At 45.1% G+C, this 27191-nt stretch overlaps 1 protein-coding gene across 7 annotated transcripts in view; it reads right to left on the reverse strand.

The window, feature by feature from the left end:
• Positions 1-27191, reverse strand: part of LOC142582386 (uncharacterized) — an 85015-nt gene that overhangs the window by 20303 nt on the left and 37521 nt on the right. For 5 of the 7 annotated variants that reach the window (XM_075692045.1, XM_075692046.1, XM_075692042.1 and 2 more), the window contains 4 exons: positions 26838-26909; positions 15881-15982; positions 12714-12849; positions 9519-10200 (listed from right to left, as the gene is read on the reverse strand). In XM_075692045.1, the coding sequence (XP_075548160.1) occupies positions 9519-10200; positions 12714-12849; positions 15881-15982; positions 26838-26909 (992 nt within the window). The remainder of the gene's footprint in view (positions 1-9518; positions 10201-12713; positions 12850-15880; positions 15983-26837; positions 26910-27191) is intronic. The other 2 variants (XM_075692044.1, XM_075692047.1) reach the window with 2 other exon arrangements.

Consider the following 27191-nt stretch of genomic DNA (forward strand, 5'->3'; position numbering starts at 1 on the left):
TACAGTCCATTCTAAACTGTCACTGCTTGCGTTCAGCACAAGCCTAGAGTATAATGCAACAAATGACACATGACTGCTGCATCTTAACATGGAATCACAGCATCCAGTAAGAAAAAAAAAGAAGAAAGAAAACTTAACATCAGTTCCAGCAGGAAATTACTTTGAATCAACAGGTAGACAGGGAACTGGCTTTGCGTCTGCCGCCTTGATGACACGTGAAAACAAGCTCTGCCTAATGGTTTATACTGGTTGCCCACAATTAGGTCACTTTATGTGATTAAAAATTAACAAGTTCTGCAAGACCAGTACCATGGTGGAAGCAAATGCAGACCGTGCTTAAAGGAACGCTAGACACATCAACAGTATCACTTTCCTGTGAATTATATTTGCCTTTGCCATCCCTAATCCCTTAAACGCCAACAGCAACGAAATTTCACTTTGGCTAAATTTGTTATGAATGGGTAGTATATACCACTGAACCAATCTTGGCAAAGATGCAGAGCTGGTAACTGTATAGTTATTATTCTTTTTTTGTTAGCAGCCTTTAAACACCACCTAATCAGACAATGCCTGCAAGATCTGGTGGTGTCACCATGACCAAAGTCCCAGCACGCCCCGCCTGCGATTTTCAGCATGCTGTGGGCACTTGACTGGCTGGCATTGCCACTTGTGAATCCCAGAGACTAACCAGAGCCTGCGGTAGTCTTGAGCCCCTCGATGGGAAAAGGGCTCGTTGCCTCCAAGACTGCATGTATTTCAAATGTCAAATTTTGCGCAAGGGCTCCTCTATATCTACATTATCCTAAACTAGGTTTCTTGCGCAGTCCGAAATTTTGTTGCAGTTGGCTTTAAAGAACACAGGTGACCTCTGCTTGTCACAAGCAATCATCAGTTTTTGACATATAGTAAGCTCACCTGGCCATGAGTACAATGTAGACTACTTATAAGTCACCGGAGTCGTGAATTTCTGAACTATAAGTGGTAGTGCACCATAGCCAAAAGAACAATTTTCAACGTCTGTACAAGGGCAAAACACGTAGATCAAACAGTGTGCTTATCTGACAATTGAAGCATGTGAATGGGATGTTTGCCTCCCTTTGAATTTATGTATGTTGAAAGTTTAATATCAGAGAACTGGCTTTTACAAATGGTCTTCACATGAAACAGGCAACACACACACACAAAAAAAAAAGCAAGAGAGGAAAGCATTTACTTTCTGCACACAAACTGAAAAGCTGAAAAGCAACCATGCACATGAGTTCAGTGTGGAATATAGCGCAGAATGCACATCTCTGACAATCAGCAAGAGCAGAGCATGACATTGGAGATCAAGCGAGGCACTGCCACCTGATCTTAGAGGCTATGAGTAGAGACGTAGAGGCTTCTCCGTAGCTTAGTCAAGTCCTGCAATCTTGCACTATAAGCAGTTACGTCATAAGTGGTCTAGTTGTATTTCTCTGCATTGCGACTGGCTTGCGACATACAGATGGCATCAAACAGTGTTTCTTTCTTTTTTAACATGGGCAACTAAGACTATATTACAGGCTATGAATCTGAATAAAATTTGTATCCAGCAATCTCTTGGACACTTCTTTCGCTTGCACTAAACAGCATGATTGAAAGTAGCATACCGTTTCTGCAGATTAATTTTAAGGATGGGAGTGCAGAGTACCGACCTGTGCCCTCATACAGAAGATTTCTACTGCGCACCTTGTGCATGCTGATTGTAATGTCAAGACGGCAGCAGCAGCAGCGCTGGTGCTGAAATCTCCCAAAGCTATACTTAAAAAATGTGCAGAGGACTCTTATTGCCTTGAGCGACTGCTGAACTTATATTTGCTCACATGACGATTTTAGCAGTGATGTGACCTTCATAAAGTTTTTAATAAATACATTTTAATCTCGCAAAGAAACATACTAAAAAAGGACGATTAGAATTTATTTGTATCTGATAATGCCCCACAATGTTTCTACTGCTGCTCCTCTTTTCAGTACACCCTTCCAACAGACCACTGATGTCCTGAAAGCCAGCTCTCTTTGCTGTAAGTTCCACTTTCTAAAAAAATAAAAAATTATAGGGTTTTATGCGCCAAAACCACGATCTGATTATGAGGCATGCCATAGTGTCCCCCACTCTGGAAATTTCAACCACGTGGAGTTCTTTAATGTGCACTTAAATCTAAGTACACAGGTGTTTTCGCATTTCGTCCCCAATGAAATGGGGCCGCTGTGGCCAGGATTCAATCCCGCGACCTCCATTCTTAGCAGTCCAACACCATAGCCACTAAGCAACCATGGCAGGTTCCAATTTTGGTATAGATATGGATTATAGTATAAATTTAGTTCCGCATACTTGTACAAGTTGAACTACATTTCTACTACACTCAACGACTGTTACTACAGACCATAAAATTATAGCGAGAAAGGTTCATTATACCTGACATCCATTCTACCCAATATTAGTGGCCATATGTTGTTACCATAGGATGGTAAGATCTCGAATTAGCCTAGACTTGGGGAGGGAATGGAAGAAACTAGTACATAAGAAGCCGATCAATGAGCTAGCGGTAAGAGGGAAAATAGAGGAATTCCGGATCAAGCTTTAACTCTGGAAGAGGACCTTAGCGCTGAAGCAATGAATGACACTTTTATGGGCATCATTAAGGAGTGTGCAATAGCAGTCGCAGGTAACTTCGTTAGACAGGATACTGGTAAGCTATCGCAGGAGATGAAGGATGTGATTAAGAAACGCCAATGTATGAAAGCCTCTAACCCTACAGCTGGAATAGAACTGGCAGAACTTTCGAAGTTAATCAACAAGTGTAACAAAGCTGACATAAGGAAGTATAATATGGATGGAATTGAGCATGTTCTCAGGAATGGAGGAAGCCTAAAAGCGGTGAAGAAGAAACTAGGAACAGGCAAGAATCAGATGTATGCGCTAAGAGACAAAGCCGGCAATATCATTACTAATATGGATAAGATAGTTCAAGTGGCTGAGGAGTTCTATAGAGAGTTATACAGTACCAGTGGCACCCACGACGATAATGGAAGAGGGAATAGCCTAGAGGAATTTGACCACCCACAAGTAACGCCGGAAGAAGTAAAGAAAGCCTTGGAAGCTATTCAAAGGGGGAAGGCAGCTGGGGAGGATTGGGTAACAGCAGATTTGTTGAAGGATGGTGGGCAGATTGTTCTAGAAAAACTCGCCACCCTGTATATACTATGCTGCATGACTTCGAGCGTACTGGAATCTTGGAAGAACGCCAACATAATCTTAATCCATAAGAAAAGGGACGCCAAGAACTTGAAAAGTTATAGACCGATCAGCTTACCGTCCATTGCCTACAAAGTATTTACTAAGGTAATCGCAAATACAATCAGCAACACCTTAGACTTCTGTCAACCAAAGGACCAGGCCGGATTTCGTAAGGGTTACTCAACAATAGACCATATTCACACTATCAATCAGTTGATAGAGAAACGGGTGGAATATAACCAACCCTAATATATAGCTTTCATTCATTACTTGAAAGAGTTTGATTCAGTCGAAACCTCAGCAGTCATGCAGGAATTATGAAATCAGGGTGTAGATGAGCCGTACATAAAAATACTGAAAGATATATATAGCGGCTCCACAGCCCCCGTAGTCCTCCATAAAGAAAGCACCAAAACCTCGATCAAGAAGGACGTCAGGCAGGGAGATACAATCTCTTCAATGCTATTCGCAGCATGTTTACAGGAGGTATTCAAAGACCTGGATTGCGAAGAATTGGGGATAAGAGTTAATGGGGAATACCTTAGTAACTTGTGATTCGCTGATGATATTGAGTTGCTTAGTAACTCAGGGGACCAATTGCAATGCATGCTCACTGACCTGGACAGGCAAAGCAGAAGGGTGGGTATAAAAATTAATCTGCAGAAAACTAAAGTAATGTTTAACAGCCTCGGAAGAGAACAGCAGTTTACGACAGGTAGCGAGGCACTGGAAGTGGTAAGGGAATACATCTACTTAGGGCAGGTAGTGACCGCAGACCCAGATAACGAGACTGAAATAGTCAGAAGAATAAGAATGAGCTGGGGTGCGTTTGGCAGGCATTCTCAGATCATGAACAGAAGGTTGCCATTATCCCTCAACAGAAAAGTGTATAACAGCTTTGTCTTACCAGTACTCACCTATGGAACAGAAACCTGGAGCTTTACGAAGAGGGTTTTACTTAAATTGAGGACGAGGCAACGAGCTATGGAAAGAAGAATGATCGGTGCAACGTTAAGGGATAAGAAGAGAGCAGATTTGGTGAGGGAACCAACACGAGTTAATGACATCTTAGTTGAAATCAAGAAAAAGAAATGGGCATGGGCAGGACATGTAATGAGGAGGGAAGATAACAGATGGTCATTAAGGGTTACGGACTGGATTCCAAGGGAAGGGAAGCGTAGCAGGGGGTGGCAGAAAGTTAGGTAGGCGGATGAGATTAAGAAGTTTGCAGGGACAACATGGCCACAATTAGCACATGACCGGGGTAGTTGGAGAAGTATGGGAGAGGCCTTTACCTTGCAGTGGGCATAGCCAGGCTGATGATGATGATGTTAAATGGCAGACTTGGCATTACCGCCCTCTAGTGATAGAAGTCGGAGGTGATCGCAAGAACTATGAAAAAAAATGGAAGTACAGTGAAAGCTCGCTAATTCAAACTTCAATAATTCGAATTTATGGATAATTCAAACTGTACGATTTGGTCCGGCCAAGCTCCACAGTAGTCTATGTATAAAAAAGCCTGTTAATTCGAACGCAAGAAGGTTACGCCACGGATAGTCTGAACTACGCGCCACCGTGCCGGCGGCTTGGCACCTGGCACACGGCCAGAGAAACGTGCCTACTGCCTATACACAAAGCTACGTCGCCTCCGGAACGGAGAGAACGGCGAGAGAAGGCAAAATCGGGAAAAATCTAACCGGCGTGGCGTCGGCGAGTATGCAGCTGCCTCCTCTCCGTTCTACGTGACCTCCGAGACTTGTTGCCCATCGCAAATCTCGGAGGCGTTGTAAATCTTGTTCAGCGCGTTCAGCACATTTTCAGCGTCTTTGTCTCGGCAGTCTTGATCAGTTGTGCACGTCTGTTTTCAGCTAAGAAGGTACCGGCCGTTGCAATCCTTTGTGATGGTGTTAAGCCTCGGCTAACATTCGTTTTGGTGGACATCGGTGGTGTGGCACAGTCGGACCCAGAGCTGCGACTTGAAGATGGCATGTGCCAGCGGCAAATACCATGTCAAAAAATTGCAAGAGAAGAGTGATATCCTGTGGGAGGTGGACGCTGGACTCTTGTATAAGCAAGAAATTGCGAAGAAGCATGTAATACCGAAAAGCACGCTATCTACTTGCATAAAGAATAAGAGTGCTATTGAAGATGCCTTGGTGGCAGAAGTTGCCAAAGAAAGGAAGAGGTTGCGGCCCGCGAAGTATCCCGACTTCGAGAAAGCGCTGCTGCTTTGAATAAAGGACCTGCGCGCTCGCGATATTCCAACGAGCGGCCCTGTGATACTGGTGAAGGTAGTGGACTTCGCCCTGCAGCTGGGTTGCAACGACTTTGTTGCTTCAGATGGGTGGCTGCACCGTTTCCGCGAGCGTTACGACCTTGTTTTCCGTGCTGTGTCAGGAAGAGCAAAGGCCGTAAATGTTGAAATGTGTGAAGCTTGGCCCTCCGAGGTGTTGCAAAGACACATGGTGAAGTATTCTCCGCAGGACATATTTAATGCGGACGAAACTGCTTTATTTTTGAAATTGCTGCCTGCCAAAAGAATCACATATAAAGGCAACAAGTGCACTGGAGGGAAAAGAAGCAAGGAGAGAATAACTGTACTGGTTGCAGCGAACATGGCAGGAACTGAAAAGCTGCCGCTTTTAGTGATCGGCAAATCAAAAAGTTTGCGTTGCTTCAAGAACATCCGGTCCTTCCCAGTGGAGTTCGCGGCCAACAGAAAGGCATGGATGACGGGAACTGTTCGGACAGTGGCTAGCGAAGATGGACAAAAAGTGTGAGCGTTGTTGACGGAAAGTCCTCCTGCTCGTTGTCAACTGTTCGGCTCATAAGGTCGACGTTGAGACGAAGGCCATTGAGCTAGCCTTCCTTCCACTTAACAATACAGCGGTGCTGCAGCCCATGGACCAAGGTATCATTAAAGATTTTAAATCATTTTACCGGCACCATCTGTTGGAGCGAATTATGTTGTGTAATAATTATCAGGTGACGCTCCTAAGTGTGCTACACATGCTTGTATGTGCTTGGGAGCAAGTAACTGCGGTTACCATAGCAAATTGCTATCACCACTGCGGCTTCGGCGCGCAAGCTCTACAAGGAGGAAACCAGCCACCTACACTCGAAGATGGTATCATCGCTCCTATGGCGGACGTTTCGGACGATATCTCCTTTGCTGACTATGTCGACGTGGACGAGAGTGCAGTGGTGTGTGGTGCGCTGACAGATGAGGACATAATTCCTTGGGTCAGAAGCGCTGAACCTGTTGCTGCCAGTGATGAGGAGGAGGAGGAAGACGAAGCGCCAGTGCGGCCCTCTACTGCGGAGGTCATGGCTGGATTGAATGCTGCCCGTCTCTTCTTCAGTTTTAAATAGGCGAAGAGGAGCCCTTCCACCACATTCGCTCATTAGAGCAAGAAGTCCTAGCTGTCGCCTTCAAGGAAAAAAGGCAGACCACGATCACGGACTTTTTCAAGCATTAAATTTTTGACATGCCCTGCTGCTTCCAAATCGCAGTGTACAGTTGTTCTCCTTCATTTTCGTTAGTTCAAACTTTCGTTAATTCGAACTGAAGCGGCTTCCCCTTGCGGTTCGAATTAACGAGCTTTTACTGTAATATAAATAAACAGAGAAAACCAGATTTGCACGGTAATCATACAAATGCAGTAGAAGTACAGCCCTTTGCTGTCCACTGTCTTCCGGATACTAGCTTGTAAAAAGTGGGAGTACTTTCGCACAATAGGAGGATTTTTGGCAAAAAAGAAAGATGCAAGTGATACTTGTGCCATTGCAGTCAGCTCCCTGGAGTGGCGGCCAGCCGGCTCGATTGTGTCCCCATCACAAATTACAAAAAAGGGACTACAATGTTTTTCCCACATAAGAGTCGTTATGGAAAAAACTGAATTCGTAATTTTGCCTTTCGTGACAAGCAATGACCACTGTCAAAGCTCTAGCATGAACGAGAGCTGCAGTATACAGCAAGTTGAACTCTGAGCCCGCGTACAGCTGTCACTGCCCTGCATGAGTGATGGCCCGACCGCATCAAGCATTTCACTACCTGGACGATGCGAATAGTAGCCAAACTTCTTTTTCGTGCAAGATGATGTAATGAGAAATCCAGAAGTGTTCACAAGACAATCCATTTTGCGATCATCGGTGTTAAGACATTCTAACCTACGGCTTCAAAGTGGAGCGGGTTAAGCCTAGCAGCACCCTCAGCACCTGCTTGGTACCGAGCTAACAGTGGTGGGCAGCAGTAAGCCGCTTGTGTGGTCATTCCAAAAACGTTCCATTAGCCGGTGGTGTGTTGCACGGGTCGCCGTTGTAGGGAGCTTGTTGCTAGTTTATTCGTTTGTTAAACAAAAGGATGTTTTTGTACTTTCCACAGGTGGCTGGAATAATTTGCATGCAATGCACTGCCACAAACATGCATCTCTATATGCATCATCTAGACAAAATTTGACCAAAATTCTGTCTGTAGCAGCTGATAGTATGCTATAGCTGGGTCCATAACTTACCTTTGTAGTAAATATACGAGTCCACTACTATTTGCAAACAGTGACAGCTTTCTGGTAGTTGCAGCATGTCTGATTCGTAGTGAGCAGCTTGTTGTGCTGCTTGTGCCAGTGGCACACGAAGACTTCAACACTGAAAAGCCTTCTGGCAGCACGATTCCTATGCTTCACCATGTACTTCACGACTTTCGACTTAAAGATGACCATATATCTAGAATTGCAGCTTATATACACCGCAAAACGCAACACAGGCAGAAAAATGAGCAACAGACAACGCTGCCATCGAACAGTTGCCTTCAAAGTAGAATTCGAAAAAATCGTGCAGATCCCACGCACAGTGGCAATTGGTGTAAATGAAGCTTTGATGAGCTCACAAAACAAAACGAGAGTATGATAAACTTGCACCTGATTTTGGCGGCAAATACTTCTCACCACGATCATAAGCCCCAGAGGCCATACCTTTCAGGACAAAGGTGTTTTATTCAGGAGCAATATTTTTGGGCCATCACTTTCAATGTACTATCATACTATCAACTTTGCAAGATTTCGCCTGATTTAGCACTGAATGTGCCGAAGTAGATAGCCAAAAGCATTCCGGACACTGTGTGAAGATAGCGAGCTTCGCACAGCACCAGAAAGGCTGTTGACATTTACACTGATGCATTTGGTGCCCAGTCACGCAAGACCTTCGCATGATAGTATACCTGATAGCAACAGCTTCTACTGCTTGGCAAGGCAGCTAATGAAAATCATCACCACCACGGACACACCAAATCATGGAGAGGTAGGCAAAGAAGCTTTGCTTTAAAAATAGGGCTAACAAAAGGCTCACAGGTTCACTCGCTACTAGCTCTGTAGCTGTCTACACATCATTTTGCTTGGGATGTGCTACCATCACCAGCCATCACCAAGGCTTGGCATTGTGATCTAACTCCTCAAACAGTGTTCTAGCAATAAGCGGGGGCGACATGTTCACACAGCACACAAGACAATTGCTGCTGGGCAGAAAGAATAGCGTCCTGTCAGCTATCTGGCATCTCACAACACTGGTGTGATTAGGAGTGCCACCAGTGATATTGCAGGTATCCCACCTCAATGGTGAAAGATTAGAAACAGATGAAAAACCATAAGCTCAATGAAAGGATCGGACAGCTTTAAAGAGATGTTTGCTGTTCAATCTGCTCAAGCCAGTGTATGCACCACGGTGTGGTATGTATAGAGCTGATCAGCAGGAATACTAGTGCATGTCTGCACAACACTCATGCCAGCGGAAAAAGGCAGAATGCTTCTCCATTTCTTCGTGGAGCGTGACAGGGAGTGTGTTTGACTAGGTCATTCTTGCAGCCAGCATTGCGCATTGCTCATATCTCTGAAGGCTTCTAACCCTCCACGCTCAGGCAGTGCATACGCTGTCTATACCATGGCATATGTTCATGTCAACAGAAAGCACTGGCAGTGGCAAGAACATGCTTCAAGTGTGTATATTAGTAGTTATCACAATAAAAAAACAATTAATGAAGAAAGGACCAGATGCAGACTTCGGCATGCCTGAATATTTCAAGAATTTCGGCAAATTTGCTGCAGAAACAAAATTAGATTCTTACAAAAAACCATACAGTTGCAGATGTCCATTGTGTCATTCGGTTTCTCACACCACATTAGACATAGCAGATGGCATTCAACATTTCTGAATTTTTGTCCTGCAGTGTGAATGGGAGGCCAGCCATTGCAAGGGCAAGAGCACTCACCGGCCTCGGTGGCCGCGCTGGCTGAGGAATGCACTGGAAGGCCGAAGGTGCAGGATTGAAAATGCCCCCATCAGCTGGGGCCATGTGAGAAGGGCCCATGGGAGGTGGGGCCATGGGTGAGGTTATGGAATTCATGGGCGGCGTCATGGGAGGGGCCATGGGTGACAGGGGTGACTGTGCACCTCCCGGAGGAAATCGCGATGACCAAAGTGGAGGCGGCGGCAGCAAAAGGGGCGCCCCGTCAAGGGATGGAGCAGCCGAACGAACCGCGGCACATGTGCGTTGAAGCTCCACCATGCCCTGGGCCAGCAGGGGCATGTAGCGGCTGCATAGTGACAGCCACTGGTCGAATGTCACGGTGGGTTCCGCATTGGGCGATGACGGAGGCGGAGCTGGTGGAGGTTGAACTAGGGGCAGCGGCGGTGGCATGGCCCCTGAAGTGAGGCGGCCGGCATCAATGCTGCCCACAATGGTGATGCGGTTGAGGAGGTTTGGAGACACTGGTGGCAGTGGGGCCTCCATTTGCGGGTGGCGCTCAGCACCTCCTCCCCTACCAGGGGCCCCCCAACCTCGGCGGGGAAACCGTGATGCACCTCGCCGGTTGTTGCCACCTCCTCCTCTTCCTCGTGCTTCTTGCCGAGACTGCTCTAGGACCATACGCAGCTGCTCTTCTTCGATGCTGCTGCACAACAGTGAAACGCCACAGGAGCCAGCTCTGCATACATAGTACCCACAACCTACAAATCTAGTTGAACATTTCTCTTTAACACTCTTGGCTCACTACTTGTTTTCAATGTCCCATTTTACTTTTTTTTACTGCAACTCAAAGCTTACTCTACACAAATCCTGACCCTACAGCAGCTGCACGAAAATACAGTTAAATCTCGATATAACAAAATACTTAAATTTTAATAACCTCTTGTCCATATAACACTATGTATTTAGAACCTCAATATAACTGTGTTTGTATGCGATTTCAATACAACACAATTTCACTGCCGCCACAAAGGAATTCCGAGACAAGAAATTGAAACTTCCGCAGACACAGATGGTCAAATGATTGACTTACAAGTGGCTGCTTGCAAATGCACCTCAAATCACAGGTGGCGTGATAAGAGGGACTGCCACTTGATGTGGAACCCCACCATGTTCTCATGTTCCGTATAAAGTCCAAGTGCGATAAGATCGTATGGGGTCCCACACATTGTGTGCTTTTGATGCAACTGTAAGTGTGCTAAGTGTGCGAGGGCGAGACATGAAAAAATGCGGCTTCAAGAGTGCCGCCTTACAAAGAACGGGAGGGGAGTGAGCACGCGGTAATGCGATGAGGGGCAGAGCGGGGCGGGGGGGGGTAGGGAGGGTAAGCTGGCGTGAGTCTCAGCCGTGGCTGTGCATGGCTGTAAGTGCAGTTGAGTGCATACATAGCTGCGCACCCTGCTTTTAATGTAATCTGCCCCACATATAAAAAGTGGGCGTGCCGAAGAGCATGGCAACTTGTAAGCTGTCTTCCGCATGTTTAGTTTTGGAGGTTGCGTAATCCCGAGTTTTGGTGACCCGTTAAAAGGAAAGGCAGACGAAGCATTCGCTCCTCGCTGCCGGCGCTTTTCCTGATAGCGTCGTCGGAGTACGGACGCTGCTATCAGCCACGGGGGTGGAGTGAACGTGAAAGCGTGGCTGGCTTCTCATAATTCGTACCGCCGATGTGAAGATATGGTCGATGTATGTGGTATGAATCAGTATCATTCGTCACTGACTCTCAAATTTATCAAAGTGAATTGTTTTCTCATTAAAGCTTTCTTTTTATTGCCCGATTATTCAGAAAATTCTGCGGTCCCTTTCCATGCAAGAAAAATCGATCCATGACTAGTTATTTGCATAAAAGGTCTAATTTCAACAAAACAATGAAATACAACGAAATTTCAATATAATGAAGCAAATCGCCGATTTTACAGACTTCGTTATATCGAGGTCCAACTGTATTTCTGGGTGGAGTCTCCTTTGTTTACGCAGCGCACAGGTAGTAGCAACAGCAAGAAAATGAGACAGCAACCCCAAGAGGGACTAAGTGAGAAACGGAAAACAAACATGTCCACAGCTGCAGGAATGGCACATAAAATTAGAGAAGACAGCATCAAGCAGGCAGCCTCTGTGCTGATCAGAAAGTGGAACTTCACATTTAATACACTAATTACACGGTCGAGCCTATGTATAACAATCCCAGATATAACTACCTACTGGTTATAACGACCACATTTCATGACATTTATGACTTTCTGAGCCTGCCAATAGAAACTGAGTCCCGATGTAAAAAATATTTTTAAAAGCACCATACTGTTACAATGAATACTTCAAACCTGGTCGCTGTAAAATGAGGGCGCACCGAAGTTCCAAAGCATGAAAGCATAAACGAACTGGGCCAACTAGAGCGCTTCACTACCGTATGCAGAATCCACTTGTGTTACCACAAGCTCTCAAATAAAAAATGTCAGCAGATGCGCTCTTAGTTTCGAAATGGCAACTGATCGTAACCGACCAGGTGCCATTATGAAGGAGCTATGTCACTGCATTTCGTTCTTTAGATGATATCTTTAATGGAAACTTGCAGTTAGGTGCAGGAGAGTGCAGGGAACGAAAATGAAGGTACTGAAAATCATGATTTTGGACCAACGGGGTCTCAAATTGTAATTACTAATGCCAGCTGGTGATGCTAGCCTTTGGGAGTTTTGAAGGAAGAGTCCACATATACCTAATGAACCACTGATACAACAAACACTTTCCCAGGACTATCGAGTTCCTTATAAACAGGTTCAACTGTATAATAAATCTGTATAATAAAACTGTATAATAACTACAATCTGATTAGAGGCACGGCATAGTAGGGGACTCCGGATTAATTTTAATAACTGGGAGTTTTTTACTATGCACCTAAATGTAAGTACACAAATGCTTTTGCATTCTAGCTACTGAGGCCAGGATCAAACACATGACCTCGAGCTCAGCAGCACAACGCCAGAGCCACTAAGCTACCACAGCGGTCAATGTGTTACATACTGTGTTCTCTTATGCCCACAACACACAAAAACAATTTTTACAATCTTTTCATTTCTGCCATAGCATCATCACGCATAAGTTAGTTGCCAGTCCCTACCTAACATTCCCTTTTCCGGCCAAAGCAATGTCTAGAAGCAGGCTCACCTGGCAGCACCCTCATCCAGGCGGCTTAGCTCAATTGCCTGCGCTAGCATGGAGGCCTCATCCTGCACTGACAGGGGCATAACCCCCTGCTGCCAGACTGGTGGCTCCGTGGTGTTCTTTGGGCTGTTAGCAGGTCCTGGAAAATAGACACACCCATTTCGTTCACCTCTTCACTCTCAGATTTGTTTTAACAGCATGTTCTTGCAATATGTTTCCCAGGTACAGTAAAACCTCGTTAAACCATACCAGGGTGTCTACCAAGTTGACATTTCCAAATTCCCTGAGTGCCCTTGCAAAATTTCCTGAATGACGCAGAACTATGTTTAATGTCAACACGGGCTGAAACCATATCACCCGATGCTGTCACTCTCTAGTAAGCATATGAAAAAAATTTAAAAAAAAAACGACTTAGTCCAATTTGAATACTAAGCAGTAGTATTTACGTTATTCAAAATGAGGATAGAAGGGAGGGGTTAGTAAAATGCACAGCAAATAAAATGTCTTCGAAAAAAAATGGAAAATTGCGTCGGACATTCTCAAAAACGAATAAGAAGGAGATGCATACAGAAGCAAATATATTCAAATATGAGCTATTTCTATCAACTGATAGCAAGCTCAGTGGTATAAGGCCCGAACTTTGTCACAATTGAGATTCTCTCTCAACAGCTCGTAGGTCAACCTCAACTGTCCTGACATACTCTCAGCCCGCGTTCAGAGTTGATTTTGGTCTGGATGAGGGACACCTGCATCTCGGCATCAACCAACACTTTGTTTTTTGAGCTCGAGCTCCTTCAAAACAGCGGCAGCATGCTCCCTTTCCCGTTCATTCCCAATGTGTAGGTCCTTTCTGTTCTTATCCTCCTTCTACTACTCGTTCACCTCACGGACCATTTGAAGCATCTTCTTGGTTAGTTGCACAGTCCATGTCCAATTTTTCGAACTCCATAGGGGTCGTGAAAACGTCCGAAAAATCGGCTAGTCAGAAAAAATAAATGCATGTAATTTATTAAGGAGTCAAACCGCCACAGGCACATTCAAAAATGATCTGAAGGCCTGTCGGTAGTATTAGGCATATCGGTGCTCATACTGTGACAGGAAATACCGGGTGCATGCGTGTATAATGGCAAAAGCCCCCTCCCACGCTTGTTATGCTTCACTGCAATACTTTTGCGTATGCTTCACCAAGTAAGATCTCTGTGCAGAGGCGAAGCTGACTTACAGGAACCCGAACTATGCAACACACCATGCTTTCCAAGCTTCTAAGCCAATCGCGAGGACCACAAAGGCAGAGTCTGCACCATTGCTGTCAGCACCGAATTATTTCAATAGAAAACACGGCACCCAACAGCAAGAAGCTTCATAGCGAACGTTGACGCAGTGGTGGCTATGGCTGCCAGCGGATTTGCGTGTGAGAGCGCCGGTTCGAGGCGGCAAGGTAATCAAAATGGCAATGGTGGTAGCTTTGATTATTGCCGTTTCAGACATGCGGTCACGGCAAAACGTCCGGAAAATCGGATGGCGAAGAGTTCTTGCATCCGAAATTTGAGACGTTCCAATACATTGACTCTATGGGGTACGTGGTGGTGCTGCGAAGCCATCCAAATTATCGGGAATAAGGAAAGTCGGCTGTTGACTGTACACTGGCAACTCCTCCAGCCTACAACAGGGCATCAAAGACGATTCATTACGATTCCTGTCTGTTACTTGAGCCAGCATTACCATGAATTTCAACCCTTTCAATAAAATTACAGCTAATTTTCCCTGATAGAGGCACAAATTCACTGAGTTTTTCCAGACTACTCAAAATCCCTGAGAATTCCTGGTTTTCCCGGTTGGTAGACACCCTGCATACCCACTTAAACTGTACCTACTTAAACAGTAGTCAACAGTAAACAGTAAAGTCAAATCCCTGACTCGGCAGTCATTGAACATAATTCATTTTGTATATGCATAAACCACATCAGCTTATTGCATAAGTTTTGGTTAACACATAGTGTTTCCACTTTCTGTTGTGCAATCAATGGCAGTACATCGTGATTGCAATCACGGCGGTAGGTCGGCCCAAAAGAGCGAGCCTCAGAAATCAGAACAGCCTCTAAGCGCAAACGCAGAGTGGGCTTGGAAGGGTGAAGCCACATCAACCTCATTTCGGTGTCGTGCCAGAGAGCGTTGTGGCCTGTGTTGTGGCGTCGTGCAACCTAGGACTCTCAACATGTCAAAGCACAGACGAAAACCGGGTGCTCAGCACAAAAAGAAAAATTGGGCATCGTCCGTGCTGTCAAACGTGGCACGAAGAAGTTGGCGCTGGCACACAGGAACGATCTACCGTTGACTATGGTATGTGGCATTTGGAATGTGAAGGAGAAGTTGCTCACCAGGGCTGTTGCGACCGCTAAAAGTTATCAGCTACAAAGTTCGACTTTTCGAGGTTCGACTTTTCGCTATCGTTGCCTTTGTTATTGTCAAAGTCTCACCTAACGACAGTGATGAGGACGACACGGAAAGCGACAACAGGAGCGATTGAGGTTCAACAGTGGCAGAAGCTGAGCGTTACGTCAACCTCATGCGAGTGCTTGCCGAGAAGAGGGGGCCTGGCAGAAAAGCTGGCTTGCAGCTTAAGTTAGTTTGAGGCTGCTGTCATCGCTGCGAGGTCACCGCGGCATCCCCGAAAATAACACTTTTGTTGCGTTCAGTCAATAAATACTGCATGTTTTTCACCCTTTCATTGTACTTTCTCATAGTTCCATTTCTGACAGGTAAGAGGGTGATCTCACGCTATTTCAGTGAGGCAGTACTACCGTTTAGTGCATACTTTTTCTGAGCTCCAGCCAACTACGGTTCAACGAGGTGTCTCTGTAGTAGGTTGCGATGCTGCAGGGATGTTTGAATAATAGTGCGGATCCAAAAATTGGTGGTAGAATTATTTTCACACACAATACTCATTGTGATAGAAAACAAAGTGTGTCTCTGTGTTCTTTCTGCAACTAGACTGAAATCACTTGAAGCTTGCACATAAATTCCATACACCATCATACAAGGCACTTTGTAGGAGGCCTATGCACAGAACCACAATGCAAGTGTGTCAAAATTGCATTGTGCTGCTGCCAAGACAACGAACCCACTCAGAGCTCAAAGTGGCTACGTGATCAGATGCCATGGTCACTTACGTGCAGGAGCGTTACTTGCAGCAGTAGTGGTCGGTACACCATTGGGCCTGAGCGCTGCATGGGTTGGTGTGCTGCTGCTAGAAGGGTAGCTGGACACCCAGTCTGTTCAAATAAAGAGGTGTTAGCACTAACGAGTTCGAATTACCTGGCGTCCTGACTAGAGATGTGCGAACACTCGAATGTCATCACATCAAATCGAATAGTGAACATTCACGTAATGCAATTAGAATATCTACTATTAGATTTTTCTCATATTCAGTGTAGTATTTGATGAAACACCTGGCATAGTTGTCTACGTCTCTGTCATTACTCTTTCACGCTAGCTTTACTTTATCATGGAACCATACCAGCTCGCCCAAATGTCAACCTTGCTAGAGGAGAGCGGGTGCCTTGCACAAATTTGACAAGGCCTCGCCGATTTCAGAACCTTTGAAAAGTGGCAAATGATGCTGAATCCACCAATCAAAAGCTCCTGCTTTTTACCGTGGGTACAGCCACAGTCAATCCACAGAGTGCCAACAATGGCTACGCGCAAAGCAATGATAGAGTCATGTGATGCAAAGTCAGCGCTTTAGTCTGTCATGCAGATCTTCACAAACTCCCAATAACCTGCAATTTCCAACTGCCCATAAAGCTAGAAAATCCCTTCTGCATTTTGGAGGGAAATAGAAAGGAACACTTTCTATGAAATAAAAGATTGCCATAAAACAAAGGTCCACTATTAAACTGAAAATTTCATAAGACATTTGTACAAGATCATTTCAGTACTTCTTCAGCTCCCAAGGGCAAAAGGCACTTTATTCTATTCAACAGACATTCTACAAATTTTGCAGACCTTCATCTAGAACTCAGCTGTAATCAGTTCTGTCATACTAATAATAATGAGTAGACCATGCTGTTATATCCCAATTCCTATGCACCCAACTTATTGATAGCTTGCAATATGCTATTCCAGCAGATTCCTGAGCATGTGCAGCACCATGTTTTCTTGTCCAAAATTTATAAGCATTAGGCTTCATCATAGATTTTCTGATATTTGATATTCAATTTGGTGTTTAACTTTTTTTACTTCTCGAGTCAACTTGAAATTTACTATTCGATAATCACACCACCCAGATGCCAAAATATCTTTTTTGGTGCCTCCACCACATAGGATCACGCCACTTTTGCATACCACCGTGACGACACCTACGCCTAACTACTGAGGACAATGTCCCTCGAAAGACCAAGTTGCTGCCTTCCAACTACCCCCATCGATTGCCCCCAGGTTCCGTGTCACCATCTTAACCCCTTCAAAATTACCTGATGCACTGCTGCTGTGCTACTCATGTAATTCTTTCAACTGATGTCTTTTTGTTACTCATGCACTGACTGGCTCTTCTAAAACCACAAATGCATGCCGCCTACGACACCTACGCTTTCTCTTCAGTTTTCTGAAGACTTCCTAGCCTCTCACTCAACCAACGCCCTCCTATATTCTTTTTTTTCTGCCTTCTTTTTCTGCCCCCTTCCCACTCACCTGCTCTTGTCCCCCCATCTTAGAAGCTACGCCTAGAGACGCGAAGCAACAGCGCTCATATTCTTTTCGCTCTCTCCCTCTCCAGCCAGCTGCGACTGGCAACAACCACATGTAACCTCACTCTACTAACTCGTTAAAGCTAACCTGCTGAGGATGATAAGGCCACCTTTGATTAAGATAGGTCCTCCTATCAAGACAATGGCTGGCCTTTCTGAGGTACCTTATCCCTGTTTGTAACCTTTATACCACGTTGTAACAGTATGGCACGTTTGAAAATGTTTGTTATATCTCATGGGGACACACTTGGCTCTCTTGCACCCCTGAAGTTGTTTTCACTGCAAGGCTCTCGCTTCTCTTGGAACCTGGCTCCCTTGTGTTGCACATGCACCACTGGTAGTTGTACAGCGGTAGGAGAGATAGTGCAGATGTTCCGATGCTAGCGCCACGTGGCAGCATGGATAGTTGAGCGCAAAGTGAACAAGCAACCTCCTCTTTGGCATGGAGTCGGCGGAGTGCGCAAACATGTTATGCAGCCACGAGCTCGCTTCATGGGACCGCCCTCCAAAAGGCTTCTGAGCGGGGCGAACATATTCGCTCGATATCCTGTCGTGGTGAATTGGACTTACTCGATTTGCCAGCGCCTGTCGGCATGTTCCGCTGGTTGTAAATTAGCTAGCTGGCACTGGTGTATAAATAGCGCAATAGATGCCCTTTCAACTGTTTGCACTCCTGTTTTGTCATTCCTTGGTCCCAAGAGCACATTTGAGACTCCACAATCTTTCAACAGGCATGGTCGAAAAATCACAAGTGCAGTGAAATGTGGTCGGTACAGTGAAACCTCGTTAAACCGTAGTTGGCCAGACCTCGGAAAAGTACATACTAAATGGTAGTACTGTTTAACCGAAATAGCATGAGATCGCCCACTTACCTGTCGAGAACGGAACTCAGAGAGAGTGCGATGAAAGGGGAAAAAAACGTGCAGTATTTATTCACTTAGCGCGACAAAAATGTTATTTTCGTTTGATGCCGCGGCAGCCTAGCACGACGACGACAGTGGCCTCAAACTTACTGAAGCTGCGTGCCAGCTTTTCAGCCAGCCCCCTCTTCTTGGCAGACACTCACATGGCAGATTGTTGGCGTTACGTATTCTCCGTGCACGCGCGCAGTAGTGCTGCAGAAGTCCCGGGGGTGCCTTTTTCATTGCCGGGTGCCGGAATTTGGAATACTTTTCATATGGAATAGAGTTACGTTATCGCGCTCCTGTTCTCGTCGCGACGAATGAATTCATGAAGCTCACGTAACGCCCAGCTTATGCCACTGTCGGGCCTGAATCGCCTGTACTGTTGCTTTCTGTCTTGTCCTCATCACTGTTGCTAGTTGACCCTTCGACAACAACACAGGCAACGATGACGAAAATTTGACGCTCGTAGCCGACATGTCTTCGTGGTCGCAGCAGCGCTGCCGAGCAACTTCGCATTCGAAATGCCACACACTGTAGTCAACAGCAGATCTCTGTTGCGTGCCAGCGCCGACTTCTTCATGTCATGTTCGACAGCATGGACGATGTCTAATTTTTCTTCTATGCTGAGCACCCGGCGTTTTTTTTTATCCGAGCTATGGAACGACGCGCGTCCTCGCTTGCATGACGCCATAACGCTCTCTGGCATGGCGTCGAAATGATGTTGATGTGGCTTCACGCGCAAACGCACAGGGCGAGCGGAGGCCGTTGTTTCGATCTCTGAAGCTTGTTGTTCTGCTGGGCCGCCCGATGGAGAGGGCGTACCGCCGTGTTTACGCGACGAAAAGTTGAAACGCTTCGTTTTAACCGATGCATACGCAATAAGCTGGTATGGTTTGTGCGGATACAAAACACATTATGTTCAATGGCCGCTGAGTCAGGGATTTGACTTTACTACTTTTAAAACGAAACTACTGTTTAAGCAGGTACGGTTTAACGAGGTTTTACTGTATAACCAATAAATCATTATATCTGGGATTGTTATAAGTGGGTTTGATTAGTCCTACTTTGTACTTCTTGAACTTCAGTGATGAGTGAAAAACGTGATGAGCATGAAAAAGTAGTGAGTGTGAGTGATGAATGAAAAGGTACGCCAAATTAGAGGCAGACACTGCAACTGCTGTGCAGTATCCGAAGCCAAATTGGTGATGAAATCAATGCTTATCACAAATAATGAGGAATTGGTGAACAAATCTCTGTTTTTCAAGAAGCGGCTTTTGCCTGAAATAGGAAACATTTGCTAGGCATGGATGCAAATAATAAGGAAAGTTAGCTAAAATTGTACAGTAAAAGCTCATTAATTCAGCTTTCATGGGACCGAAGAAAGTAGTCGAATCAAGCGAATGTCAAATTATCAAGGGTATAAAGAAAAACAAACGCTTACCACGTCAACGCACGTTTATTTACTGAATGAATCAGCAAATTTTAATTATATTTGCACTAATGCAGTGCGGAAGCTGCAATTCTCCTCACCTCATGACTGACTAGTGCACACAGTGAAAGCCTCTCAACTTTCTTATCAGCACGGCCGCAGCAACCATCCTCATTTGAGACACGCTTTTCACAACCATGCATGCATTCAGATTATTTTTTCACCACTAAGCTGGTCACCAACAGATTGTCCATCAATCACAATGTAGCTGGTGCTCATCATCGCAAACAGCTTTGCACTGAGTCAAAATAAACTGTTTGCTGCAACTGCTGCAGAAAAAAAGCACGGCCTCTATTGACGCGATCAAGGACGGCAAAGCCACAGCTTTGAAGGCGCAAAGCCAATGGGCACACCGAGTAAAAACGAAACTACCGTTTGCTGCAATCGGTGTGGACAGTGGTGGCTATCAATAAGATCATGGTTGGCGACTGTATCTATAAAGGCATGCGGCCAACACGATGTTGTGTGCAACGGTAAATGCAAGAATAAAGACTTTAAAAGCACAAGTTGGCACGACGCATTCTGATGTTGCTGTATTCAAATAAAATTTCAGCTGATGACTATGGTGGCACGGACTCCAGTTCTACGTTTCAGATTAATGTTACCATCTTTTGTGCTTTTTTGTGCTGCACATTTACGGCACTCTGTGCTCGCCGAGCTTCAAAAATAGTCAAACTTAACTAATGTATGGCCAAATATGTCCGAATTAACAAGTTCAACTGGATTAAATGCATATGCCTGCCATGACCAGAGGATGAGTATGAATTACCCAATTTAATTAGGGTCGAATTAACAAGGTCTTACTGTACAAACCTCACAATTCCGACAGTCCATTTGGGCCAGAAACGAGACCAGCAGGACAATCATGGTAGACACTGAGATTCTCCTCAAGTAAAATGCTTGCAGCAGGAATTTCCCTTTCAATAAATTGAGAACACCAGGAAAAGCAGTTCTATGCAGCGAGATATTCCATTGACTAAGGAAATGTCAGGTAAGTTACAGCAAGATAATGAACCATTCCATGCACTGGGCAGCTCTATTTGCAGAAGAAATGTCAAGTGAGCTGGACACACAACAAACAGTTTTGTGCAATCAGGAGTTTTATTTACTAAGGGAATCCGAAGGACAAGTAAGCTACAGCAGCACAATGAACGTTTCCATGCAGTGAGGAGCTCAGTTTGCTAACGATATACAGTCAACTCTCGTGGACACTGATAATCTGACAAAAAACATCCGTTTCATCCGAAGTCTGAAATACCCGAAACGCCTCACTTTTGAAACTTTCGTCGCCATGTCTAACAACTTCATTGCAGAGAGTGAGTGACGAACGTCCAAAGTATAAAACAAACAATAAAAGTCACAGTTTTGCAGGCGAAGCATCGATTGCGATAGCAAATTAAGCAAGATAAGCACAGCAGCTGCAGTGAGCGAATTGACCTTCGTGCAGTCTCTAGCTACAACATGAACTAAATGTCAAAAGCACAGCCCATACGAAGCTACCGGCACTGGGTGCACTTTGTCCACATTGCAGATCGCTTTCAACATACGGCAGTCGTGCCATAAGCAGCAGGCGCCAGAGTAGAACCCTCTCTTCCCCCTCCCTCTCCTCCTGTGCTACTCGTACGATAGAAGACGGTGCGTTACTGCGTGCCTTCCTTCCTCGCACGCGCAATATTGAGCTGTGATTACCAGCTGACCCATGCAAGCGAGTTGTCAGCTAGTGTTTAATAATAATAATAATAATAATAATAATAATAATATTGTTTATCTCTCATCACGAAAGATGGGAGAGGCTGCAGGTAAAAGCAGCATGGACAAACGGCAGCTTGACAGGGGCCCGCAGCCCCCTCTACAAGGCGGCAGTAAAAAAGGTTACAGGAAGGAACGCCGAAATCATACATAGACACCGAAATGGACACAAGGAATGAGCACAAAAATCATTCAATGAGAAAGACTGGATACCTTATACATAGTGTTGCTGTATTTCAGCATTAGTTATTTTTAAAATGTCAGTGGTGCTTCTGTTGTAATTATTCAGGAGAGTGGGTAGGGTGAAGGACAGTTTTTCTCTGGAGCAGTTAGCCCGAGGGGTTATAATATTCCCCTTTTCTTTGTGACGGGTACTGTGTACAGAAAGGTTCTCAGGGTGTCTACCAAGTTGACATTTCCAAATTCCCTGAGTTTTCCAGGTTTTCCCTGAGCACCGTTGCAAAATTTCCTAAATGAGCCATAATTTTGTTTTATGTCAAGACAGGCTGACACAGTGTTGCCCGATGCCGTCACTATTTAGTAAGCATGTTGAAACAAAAAAATGACTTAATCCAGTTTGATTATTAAGGAGTAATACCTATTTTATTTGAAAAGAAAACAGAAGGAAGGTGTAAGTAAAATGTACAGCTAAAAAATGGTAAAACCTGTTCCAAATTAAGTCGAACATTTTCAAATACGAATGAAAATGAAATGCATAAATAAGTAAATATTTCTGAATATGAGCTATTTCTGTCAACTGAAGCAAACTCATCGGTATGAGGCCTGAACTTTGTCACAACTAAGATTCTCTCTCAGCAGCTGGGAAGTCAACCTCAACTGTCCTGATATACTTTGAGTCCATACACAACATTTTAGTGTTGCGTTTCACTGCTTTAAAGAGTTTATTTTGGTTTGGATGAGGGACACCTGCATCTCAGCGTCAGCCAACACTGTTTTTTTTAGCTCAAGCTCCTTCAAAGCGGCGGCGGCACGCTTCCTTTCCCGTTAATTCCTCACTGCGCCGGTCCTTTATTTTCTCATCCTCCTTCTGCCATGCTTTTACCCCATGGATGATTTGAAGCATTCTCTTGGTCAGCTGTACAGTCAACATCCGATTTTTCGGACTCCCTAGGGGCCGCAAAAACATCCGAAAAATCGGGAAGTTCGAAAAAAATGAATGCATGTCTTTAACTGCCCTTAAGGGCTAAAATTGCCACAGGCACGTCCGAAAAAGCTCTGAAGGTCTGCCAGTACACTTATTAGGCATATCCGTGCTCGTACTGTGACAGGAGACGGGGGCGAACGCGTGTATAAAATACATACTGTATTCCGTGGCAATTGCCCCTTCCCACGCTTGTTATGCTTCACCGCCTAACATTTCTGTACTGAGGCGAAGCTAACTTTCGGAGACTGGCATTACGCAACGCGCTGTGCTCTGAGAGCTTCGAAGCCAATCGCGAGGATTACAAAGGCGGAGTCGGTGCCATTGCTGACAGCGGCGAATTCTTTCAATGAAAAACACGGCACTGCAAGGCAAGAAGCTTAATAGCGAACGTAGAAGCAGCTAGGCCTAGCGTTGCCGCTGTGGTGGCTACGGCTGCCAGCGGATCTGCGTGCAAGCAGTGGCGTAGCAATAGGGGGGGGCCGGGGGGCCGTGGGCCCCGGGTGCAAGGGGCCTGTGGATGGGGGGGGGGGGGGGGGGTGTCATATACGGCTGAAGACACCCCTCTTTCCGCCGGCTACACCCGGGGGGGGGGGGGTGACAGAAGAGCTATGGGCCCCGGGTGCCAGACGACCTAGCTACGCCACTGCGTGCAAGAGTGCCGGTTCGAGGCGGCGAGATAATCAATATGGCGGCGGTGGCGGCGGCTTGGATTAACGCCATTTCAGACCTGCAGTCAGGGCAATATACATTGACTATATGGAGTACGTGGTGGTGCCGCAATGCCGTGCGAATTATCGGGCATGTCCGAAAAATCGGCCGTCTGGAAAATCGGTCGTTAATACTCTGGCAATACATCGTGCCGATGACACGGCGTCAATGATGAAATAACGATTCGTTGAGATTCCTCTGTTACTGGAGCCAGCATTAACACGACTTTCGTTCAATTTCAATAAAGTTACAGCTAATTTGCCCTGATAGAAGCACAAATTCCCTGAAATTTCCCTGAGTTTTCCAGACTATTCAAGTTCCCTGAGAATTCCCGGTACTCCCGGTTGGTAGACACCCTGGGTTCTCTTTTAGTGATGATAAGTCGCTTCGAAACATTCTATATTCAAGTACTTTGCGCTTGAAGGCTAGCGTTAGCTTATAGTTATAAAGATTTTTTTACTGGTATAACGTTTGTTTTTTGAAAAAAAAAAAAAAACTGTGTGTATGGCTGTTATATGGTGAGTCAAAAAGCAGTCTGACAAATTTTTTTTGGAGGACAAAAGGTTTTTGTAAATTAGTTTGTAAAGTTGTGCCCCAAACCAATAAACAGTAATTTAGATGAGTAAAAAATGAAATTATAAAGAAGTTTGACCTTGAATGTCAGATATGTTCTTAGGCGAATATGCAAAAGTACATTTCATATGCCTGATATGTAGCTTGTGTATCTTCCAGCATGCTAGCGGAGATGATGAGAGAGAGAAAGCCGGGTATTGTTATGATAACTCCCTTTATAGATGAAGAATTCAAAAAATTGGGGGGAAGTGAAATTCATGGGCAGACGTACTTTAATAGTAACGCCATTTTATGATTAGTTAGAAATGTGTTTCAGGGCCCCTTTAATGTATAAGAACAACCAAAATTTCGGATGCCTTAAGGCATACCATTCAATAATTCGGACTCTGCCTGCATGACTGCATGCTAATTTGACTGCCAGGTTGAGAGGAAATCCCTAAATGATATTTTGGATTTGATACATTACTGTCTTCGCTGCAGCATGGCCGTTGGTCACGTTGCCAGCGGCTCTTCAAAATCAAAACTAGCAAAGCCTAGTTGATCCTTCACCGATCACAACTGTAGGAAAAGCAAACCCCAGCAAGCTACTCTAGAGCTGCATTCTCGTGAAATTCCTGTAGTGTTGGTTGTATAGTAAAACCTCGTTAAACCATACCCACTTAAACAGTGGTTTCGTTTTAAAAGTAGTAAAGTCAAATCCCCGCCTCAACAGCCATTGAACATAGTGTGTTTTGTATCCGCATAAACCATACCAGCTTCATACCAGCTTATTGTGTACGTATTGGGTAACACGTAGTGTTTCCACTTTTCATCGCGCAAACACGGCAGTGCGTCGTCTCCATCGGGCAGCCCGGCATAACAACAAGCCTCAGAGATCGAACAACAAGCCTCAGAGATCGAAACAGCAACCTCCAAGCGCCCTGTGCGCTCGCGCGTGAAGCCACATCAACATCAACAAAATTTCGGCGGCGTGCCAGAGTGTTATGACGTCGCGGAAGTGAGGACTCGCGTCACGGCAAAGCTCGGATAAAGAAGACACTGGATGCTCAGCATAGAAGAAAAATTTTACGTTCGTGCTATCGAACGTGACACGAAGAAGTCGGCGCTAGCACACGACAGGGATCTGCTGTTGATTACGGTGTGTGACCCTTGGAATGCGAAGAAGTTGCTCAGCGACACTGCTGCGACTGCGAAGAGATGTCAGCTATGATGTTAGACTTTTCGCCATTGTTGCCTCTGTTGTTACTGAAGTGTCGGCTAGAAACAGTGATGAGGACAACACGGAAAGCCACAGCACGGGCGATTCAGGCCCGGCAGTGGCAGAAGCTGCATGTTACGTCAGCCTCATGAATGCAATCGTCGCGACGAGAACAGCACCCCACAATGAAAAAGGCGCCCCGTGACTTCTGAAGCACTACCGCACATGTGCACAGAGAATATGTAACGCCAACAAGGAATCTGCCATTAGAATGTTTGCCGAGAAGAGGGGGGCTGGCTGAAAAGCTCAGCTTCAGTAAGTTTGAGGCCGCTGTTGTTGCTGCTAGGCTGCTGCGGCATCAAACAAAAATATCATTTTTGTCGTGCAAAGTGAATAAATACTGCATGTTTTTTTCCCCTTCCATCGCACTCTCTCTGAGTTCCGTTTTTGACATGTAAGTGGTCGATCTCATGCTATTTCGGTTAAACAGTACTACCGTTAAGTACATACTTTTTCCGAGCTCCGGCCAACTACGCTTCAACTGAGGTTTCACTGTACGAGTCAAGCATTTGTTGATTCAGATCGTGTTAAATAGCAACATGGTACCAGCGACTTTTGTTTAGGCGGCGCCAACTCCACCCTTGATGTCCCCGCTGATGAGGCAGTGATTGAGGGAAGCATTAGACAATGACTGTTAGTAAAAAAAAGCCGCCATCATTCGACTATTACAGCATGGTCCACTTTTGGACATCTTGTAGTAATGCCTTCCACTCGATTCTATATGCTGCCCTTATCATCCATTGTTAACGGCCGGCTTATCCCATTGAAAATCCAGGTGAAGTGCCACTCTTACAATTGATAAAGCGTGAAAAGGAGTGGCACTGGAAAATGCATAGCTGCAAAATCGTGGCCTTGTTGCCGGGGGCTAATGATTCACTGTACGACTAGCACCCTGACGCACTGATGGATGTTAGCATTAGTGGCACTAACAGTGCCAAGAATGTTGTCACTCGTAGACGCAGAGGCGTCTGGCACTACTCATATGGAAGTGAAAGAATCCTCGAATGTGGTCCTCCTAGAATACAGCATACTTTTTCAGCCACTTGTGGAATAAGGTCACTTGTTTGCAGGTGAATTCAAATATTTTGGACTCCTGATTATTCAGACTTTTAGGCGGTCCCCATCGAAACTGAAATATTGGCGTGCGAAGTAGAAATAATTGAGAGTTCTATGTATTAATTAAGCTGCTTTATTGATACACGTTATGCCCGTATGCAGAACACTGCAACCACCCATGCTTTGCGCATTCGCTCATTTTGCCACACTTCGGTGAAAAATCGTGTTTATCAGAATGGTGCGGGAAATTTCGTTTGCCGCAATTTGGCACAAGAGTGGGAGCACTGCACGAGTCAATGAACACTTTTGTAGTACCGCCCTCAGAGGTCAAAAGCTTTTAGAATAAACAGGGTAAAATTTCAGGCAATGCTATCAATTTTCAGATCTTCTAAAATAACTGAAGAGGCACAGCCCACATGCGTGTGTGAGATCAAATCAGCTAAATGCAATAAGTGAACCACACCAACATGCACCCTCACCTCTTTCATTGGGCATCTGTTGCATGAGGTTCTCTCTGCTCTGCAGCCGATGTTCGTGACCCCAACGGCCACCTTGCATAAAACAAGCAACCAAAAGAAGTCAAATGATGCAAAATATGTTACAATAGTGCCCATTAATCAGCACCTCAGAAGTGATTGCCATTTAACTTCTAGTAAAAAAATTCTCAGCACAATTTCTATGTCCACTGATGCAAGTAATGAAATAAAGAAGAGAGAGAAGATACAGTAAGCCCTCGTTAACTCTAACTCTTGATATCTCAAAATATCAGTTAAATAGAACTTTTTTCCAGCCACGGCATCAATCCTGTGTTTTTCATCCCTTATCTCAATATG

This window comes from Dermacentor variabilis, chromosome 5, assembly GCF_050947875.1.
Source record: "Dermacentor variabilis isolate Ectoservices chromosome 5, ASM5094787v1, whole genome shotgun sequence".
Classification (NCBI taxonomy): Eukaryota; Metazoa; Arthropoda; class Arachnida; order Ixodida; family Ixodidae; genus Dermacentor; species Dermacentor variabilis.